General features: G+C 38.7%; 1 protein-coding gene across 3 annotated transcripts in view; it reads left to right on the top strand.

The window, feature by feature from the left end:
• The window catches only part of pdgfc (platelet derived growth factor c), a 403,296-nt gene extending 396,116 nt beyond the window's left edge, over nucleotides 1-7,180 (top strand). For all 3 annotated transcript variants that reach the window (XM_048605484.1, XM_048605496.1, XM_048605489.1), the window contains 2 exons: nucleotides 1,542-1,756; nucleotides 5,222-7,180. In XM_048605484.1, coding sequence (XP_048461441.1) covers nucleotides 1,542-1,756; nucleotides 5,222-5,338 — 332 coding nt within the window. In that variant the 3' untranslated portion in view covers nucleotides 5,339-7,180. The remainder of the gene's footprint in view (nucleotides 1-1,541; nucleotides 1,757-5,221) is intronic.
• Nucleotides 7,181-7,547: the final 367 nt, after the last annotated feature.

The raw sequence follows: 7,547 nt of genomic DNA, 5'->3' as shown, positions 1-7,547 counted from the left end.
TCAGATTCTCCAGCATCTGTAGTTCCTACTATCCCAGCTCAGAGAGTTATCCATGTTTGTTTAATAGACTCAGAATAGAAGAAAAGGAACTATAAAACATCTGAGGTTGTAATATTCCAATGTTATTGGCTTATTGCTCATTCTCTTCACTCAAGATGCAGTTCTGGTCTTGGATCCAGATTGTCGTTTCCATGTATTTCTAGCTTGAGCTGAAAATTGCTGTTCTGCACTGCATGGCAGCTCCTCTCAGCTGCAGTCTAAAAACACTCAGAGACCCTGGAACCACTGCAGGCATGTCTGGCTGGTGTTTCAAAATGGAACGGTGATCAACTGACACCAGGATTTCTGCCTTACTGCCCTGGCCTCTATCACACTAGTTATCCAGTTGTAATTATATTCGGCTGGTGTCTCCCACCCAGCTGAGAATTCCATTCATCTCACTCTGTGCTGACCTTGTCTCCTTTCAAGAGACAAAACTCTTCACTGTGTAACCGTCTGAACTGCCAACTGGATGCAAGTCCATGAGATCATACATCCTCAATACTTTTGCAGGGTACTCTTCTACCTGCTTCAGTCAAGGCTGACCAGGCACCAGTATTTTATATATCCAAAAGTGTACTGGCATAGGGGGAAAACTGATGTGTGACGACACAGATGGGAGGAAAAACAGGAATTCCATGACAACAATATGTTCAGCTTCCCCTTGGTGCTGTAATCTCAGGATGAGGTGATGATGAAATTGTAAAGGGCTTAACATCACCCTTGGTAGCTTCTTCTGTTCCAGAAATGCCTCAGATCTGCTTCTTTCAATAGACAACCAGGTAGAGTCAATGGCCCAAAACATTGCAAGCAATCCACAGTGTAAAACATATGATTTCCATTCTCACAATACAGCAATATTTGTAAAAAAATTTTCTTTTAAAAAAAAACCTCAATGATACATGCTACCAGATGAGCTTGAAAAGCAAAATGCCCCACTATGCATGCCTCATTTTGTTCAGAGGATCGGATAAAATGCATCAGACCACAATTTATTTCCTTTAATTAAGTAAAAATTAACACAAACCAAAATGAATTCCAACTTCAAGTAGCTGCACGTGAATGCAAAAGCTAGTTAACCAATTGTTTTGTAGCTAAAATAATAGCTGGATTATTTATCAGTTAACTTATAGGTGTATAAATTTAACAGATACAAAAAAATTTTCTTTCAGAACTTTTAGCTCAGAATTTTCAGATATTTCTCAGCAGATTATTCAAAGCGACATTCTAATCTCCAAAATACATCTTTCTAAAAAAAAAATGAATTAATAACACAGAAACAGACCTTTTGGTCCAACAGAGCCACGTCAGTGTTTAAACATCACACAAGTCTTGTCCCACATTAACATGCTTCTACTTCTTTCTCCCCCACATAAACCTGAAATGCAGCACAACATGACGAGATGTTTTACGAGGTAGGAAATGAATGGTCAAAACATGTATTACGTTCAGACATTGTGCCATAACCTTGTGTTCTTAATCTAATGCTCTCACTAATACAGTTGATCTGAACTTGCTGAAAGAAGAGGTGAAGCTGTACAGCTGCACGCCACGCAACATATCGGTATCTCTGAGAGAGGAACTCAAACGAACAGATACCATCTACTGGCCTGGGTGTCTACTGGTAAAACGTTGTGGGGGAAATTGTGCCTGCTGCTCCCTTGGCTGCCAAGATTGTCAATGTGTTCCCTTCAAAGTGTCAAAAAAATACCACGAGGTATCTGATAGCTTGTTTAATGATTTTTCTTTTAAATTCTCAGTGTAATAATCAGAGTTATGCTGTGCAATAAATCTTTTTTAGTTTTTGTTGGGAAAGAAATGTTAGAGTGTAAACTTCAGTAAGACAAGATTAAAATTAATCTTCAGACCCTGCGCATGGGTATCCAAAAACTTACCCTAAAGAACTTATTGTCGCTTAACGTTCAGCTACAAATTTAATCTAGTAACTTTCCAACAGGTTCATACAAGTAGAAAGAGAAATCAGTATCCGATTAATCTGAATTCATGGGCTTAACCTTTGGCAGATCTCAACACCCAATAGTTATCATACTCCATATATATGAGAATAATGGAAAGGTACAAAGAAAATAGCATATTACAATTGGAATAGTTTAAAATTGTACAATACCCATGCATTCAAAAAGCAAAATGGTGCAAATGCTGCAAATCTGAAATTAAAAACATAAAATACTGAAGATAAATTTCAGGCTCACAGTATCTGTGTAGAGAAAGAAACAGAGTTAATGTTTCAGGTTTGAGGCTTTTCATCAGAACTGAGAATCATTAGAGATCACAAAATTGAATGCATTGATTTAGTTGCATGTTCATTGAATGCCCACAACATTGTAGAAAGCAATTTAACAGCAAGGATATTTTTCACACCAAATAAGGTTGGGCATGTGGCAGAGGCTAGGGAAATTGAACAATGGGACCAAAGCAAGAGAGAGAAAGGAGTACAAATAGAATGGAACTGCTGGTAAGGTCATTAGAGAGGAGTAGGAGAAAGAGAGGGGACAGGAATTCCAAAGGAGATGGAAAAGAGAATTAAGGTAACTTTCAGTATTCAGCTTCCTTGCTGAACCTTCCACATTCAGTGCCAAGTTTGGGATTCAAAACCAATGTGCCAACACATCTGACATTGGCTATTATTTGTTGAATTCTTTATTCCAAATGGGTCTGAGAATGACAGAGATCAGTGGATTAAAGGCCCACCATGAATTGCCAATGTTTTATTTCTTTATGGGATGAGGGCATTGTTGGCAGAATTATTCAACAACATGTTGAAATTTATTTTTCAACCATTATTCTTCTCAAACACAATACAAGTGATGAAGTCATAAGTGTGTAATATTAATTTGGAATACCCAGCTGTGAACTCAAAATTGCAACATCTTTTATCAATTTAATATCCAATTACTTAAGAAATAAGTTTTTCTTTTGTTGCTGATTTTACTGTATTGGTATTCACTCCTAGAGTTCAAGGTGACACAGTCCAGAGTGGTATTGCATATCATTGCTATAATATATTGCTTGAATTTTGAGAAGCCCAAGTAAGAATTTGGATGATTCCACCAAAGAACAAAGAACAAAGAAAATTACAGCACAGGAACAGGCCCTTCGGCTCTCCAAGCCTGCGCCGATCCAGATCTTCTATCTAAACCTGTCGCCTATTTTCCAAGGATCTGTATCCCACTGCTCCCTGCCCATTCATGTATCTGTCTAGATACATCTTAAATGACGCTATCGTGCCTGCCTCTACCACCTCCGCTGGCAATGTGTTCCAGGCACCCACAACCCTCTGCGTAAAGAACTTTCCACACATATCTCCCTTAAACTTTTTCCCTGTCACCTTGAAATCGTGACCCCTAGTAATTGAGTCCCCCACTCTGGGAAAAAGCTTCTTGCTATCCACCCTGTCTATACCTCTCATGATTTTGTGGACCTCAATCAGGTCCCCCCTCAACCTCTGTCTTTCTAATGTAAATAATCCTAATCTACTCAACCTCTCTTCGTAGCTAGCGCCTTCCATACCAGGCAACATCCTGGTGAACCTCCTCTGCACCCTCTCCAAAGCATCCACATCCTTTTGGTAATGTGGTGACCAGAACTGTACGCAATATTCCAAATGTGGTTGAACCAAAGTCATATACAACTGTAACATGACCTGCCAACTCTTGTACTCAATACCCTGTCCGATGAATGAAAGCATGCCATATGCCTTCTTGACCACTCTATCGACCTTCAGGGTACAATGGACCTAAACACCCAGATCTCTCTGTGCATCAATTTCCCCAGGACTTTTCCATTTACCGTATAGTTTGCTCTTGAATTGGATCTTCCAAAATGCATCACCTCGCATTTGCCTGGATTGAACTCCATCTGCCATTTCTCAGCCCAACTCTCCAATCTATCTATATTCTGCTGCATTCTCTGACAGTCCCCTTCACTATCTGTTACTCCACCAATCTTAGTGTCATCTGCAAACTTGCTAATCAGACCATCTATACCGTCCTCCCGATCATTTATGTATATCACAAACAATAGTGGTCCCAACACAAATCCCTGTGGAACACCACTGGTCACAGTTCTCCATTTTGACAAACTCCCTTCCACTACAACTCTCTGTCTCCTATTGCCTAGCCAGTTCGCTATCCATTTAGCTAGTACACCCTGGACCCCATGCAACTTCACTTTCTCCATCAGCCTACCATGGGGAACCTTATCAAACGCCTTACTGAAGTCCATGTATATGACATCTACAGCCCTTCCCTCATCTATCAACTTTGTCATTTCCTCAAACAATTCTATCAAGTTGGTAAGACATGACCTTCCCTGCACAAAACCATGCTGCCTATTACTAATAAGCCCATTTTCTTCCAAATGTAAATAGATCCTATCCCTCAGTATCTTCTCCAGCAGCTTTCCCAGCACTGACATCAGGCTCACCGGTCTATAATTACCTGGATTATCCTTGCTACCCTTCTTAAAATAGGGGACAACATTAGCAATTCTCCAGTCCTCCGGGACCTCACCCATGCTCAAGGATGCTGCAAAGATATCTGTTAAGGCCCCAGCTATTTCCTGTCTCGCTTCCCTCAGTAACCTGGGATAGATCCCATCCGGACCTGGGGACTTGTCCACCCTAATGCCTTTTAGAATACCCAACACTTGCCCCCTCCTTATGCTGACTTGACCTAGAGTAATCAAACATCTATCCCTAACCTCAACATCCGTCATGTCCCTCTCCTCGGTGAATACCAACGCAAAGTACTCATTAAGAATCTTACTCATTTTCTCTGACTCCTCGCATAACTTCCCTCCTTTGTCCTTGAGTGGGCCAACCCTTTCTCTAGTTACCCTCTTGCTACTTATGTATGAATAAAAGGCTTTGGGATTCTCCTTAACCCTGTTTGCTAAAGATATTTCATGACCCCTTTTAGCCCTCTTAATTCACCAAAATGCCACAATGATGTCAAGGTCACTTTTATTTTATAAAGACAGCTTTACAAAAGAGCCTTGTTGAATGAATAGAATCTCCAGCGATACATTCAGATGTATTGCTCCTATTTTAAAGTGTTAGTAATGGAAGATTCAAAGTGTCTGGCATAATCTATTTAATGACAAGAGTAAAACCCCTTCATCTTTCATGCTGTCTTAACTTAATGGCTTACAACTCTTTCAGGTTCTTCAACTACGATATAGGAGTCCTGGGAAACCATTGCAAAAATCCCTGGCAGATGTGGGATTGGAGCACCATGAAGAATGTGGCTGTGTGTGTAAAGGGAAAACAGAAGGTTAAGCTAGTTTGCCCTTTTACCTTTCAAAGACTTGAAGCATTGAGAAATGGTGCCTGTGTACATTATCTTGCTCAGAAATCACACTCATCTCAGTTTTCAACTTACCATTTTCTAGCTTTTTGGTGGATTTTGGTGTAGACATGTAGCTCTCCTGCCTATAGATGGACCCAAAAAGTATAAAAAGGGGAAGAACTCCATACCCAATGAGGTTTCGATATCTAGATGACAGCAAAGAAAATAGCTCATGCATTGAACTGTGGGCTCCCTTTCTGTCTCGCCTGTGTAAGGATATAAATATTACCTAATTTACTGTTCCAATTCTGAACCGAGTAAAAGTTCAGAAAATAGTTTTCAAGAGAAAGACTGCATCTGGAATCAATTTCTGCTTACCACCACAAATGTTGTGGCTTGCAGTATTCCTGGCCATGTTGCTGAAAACTTCCAAGAAAATCTATTTGTGTTGTGCCACTTATCCTCATGTGACATCATATCCTTTGTGCATTAAACATTATTTTCTTCCATGCACAATTTTTAAAGAGAAATCTGCATGTTTGTCTGCAATTTCTGCTGCAATATCCTAGCAAATATGTCACAGTGAACAGTATACTGGAGAGATACGGAATTTGAGGAGCGTAAGGACTTACCAGACTTTTCTGAGGGCATTGCCTGAAGTTGTGTACATTTTTTTACATTTTCTCATTTAGGCTAATATGACTAAAGCTTTTTTTATATTACATTAAATGTATCTATTTTGTACCAAACTTATTTAAGAATTTAGCTTTTGCATTGTCTGAGATGACTCATGATTTACAACACTTTAAACAAAAGGGAAATGGGTAGGTGTGATAAAAAGCACAGTCATATCATTGCACTGTCAGTGTTGGTGCTTTGTGCAAAGTATATAAGTTTTTGTATGGTAGCCACTATTCCAAAGATCGTACCATCCAGAGCATCTACTCAGTTGTCTACTTTGTTCATAAAATAGTTGTGTCTGTATCTTAGTTTGACTCAGTCCTTTCTCTTTTTCAGTACAATGTCATAAGGTAAAGAATATATAGTTTATAGATAACTTGTATTAATGCAGAATTTCATCGGTGAGCTTACTAACTGAGCTAGTAAGTGCAAGGTGTTCTAACGAGAGCAGCTGCATTATTAAAGTGTTCACGACAAAAAAAAGCCAGTTTCCCAGAAAATTAGTGTTTCTCAATGGAAAATATTTGTTAAAAATATCTGAAGCACTCATTTTTTAAAAAATCACATTGCTTACACATTTGTATTTATTTAATTTTAAACAAAAGGTTACAAATGTTTCTGTAACAGTTATCTTTCATCTTTAAACACAAGATAATCAATTAACTGCATTTGAGCCACTGTGCCACCCCTGAAGTTTAAAAATCTTGTGAAATATGTGTTTAGTTGTTCCATATCAAGTTGATACTGCCGATTGTTACAGTGCATTAAAGTGAAATGTAATGGATCATTTGGTGTATGGGTGCTGAATTCATACCCACCCAATTGACTCCAAAGGAAGTGATACCTTAGAAGACAATAGAAAATGAAAAGGGCTGATGTACATCACTCCAGTATTAGTCCATAGTTATTTGTAAAATAGTACATCAGTCGAAAGCAAACAGTGCAATCGTCACATATTCCTGATTTATGCAATGGCAAGGTCAGCTTCTCAAATATAATTTGATGTGGCTTCCTTGGATATTTCTTTGAATATCTTTGTTATTTATAAAGAGAGGGTCAACCATCTAGGATCTGAACTTTGAACTTGTATGACACTTACCTAGGTATCACTTACAGCAACTGGTTTCTGTTACTGCTGGATGGTTACCAGCTGACCTTGAAATCCCAAGTTAGGATAGCTGTTGTGAAATAAACTTTCATGAAGTTTAAAAATATTGTTCAGTTAATATGATACAATGTATTTGTTTTGTTTCACAGATATTATTTCTTTGGGATGAAATGCCTGTTTCTGTGCTCTTTGCCTCTGTGACTGTATGAGAATACAAGAAAGGTTAGGGGTGAGAAAAGTCCATTCAGTCCCTCAGACTATTGTTAGTGTACTCTTTAAGTCTTTGGAAAGGCCATTAAAAGTGGAGGCATTAACTTTGCTTCCAATATTATGCAAATCCTAGATATAAAGTGGTTTGGTCATAAGCTATTCAAATGTCATAGACAGTGCTACATATCAAAAACTACATG

Source organism: Rhincodon typus, chromosome 1, assembly GCF_021869965.1.
Source record: "Rhincodon typus isolate 14 chromosome 1, sRhiTyp1.1, whole genome shotgun sequence".
Classification (NCBI taxonomy): domain Eukaryota; kingdom Metazoa; phylum Chordata; class Chondrichthyes; order Orectolobiformes; family Rhincodontidae; genus Rhincodon; species Rhincodon typus.
This window is presented reverse-complemented; position numbering and strand designations above follow the sequence as displayed.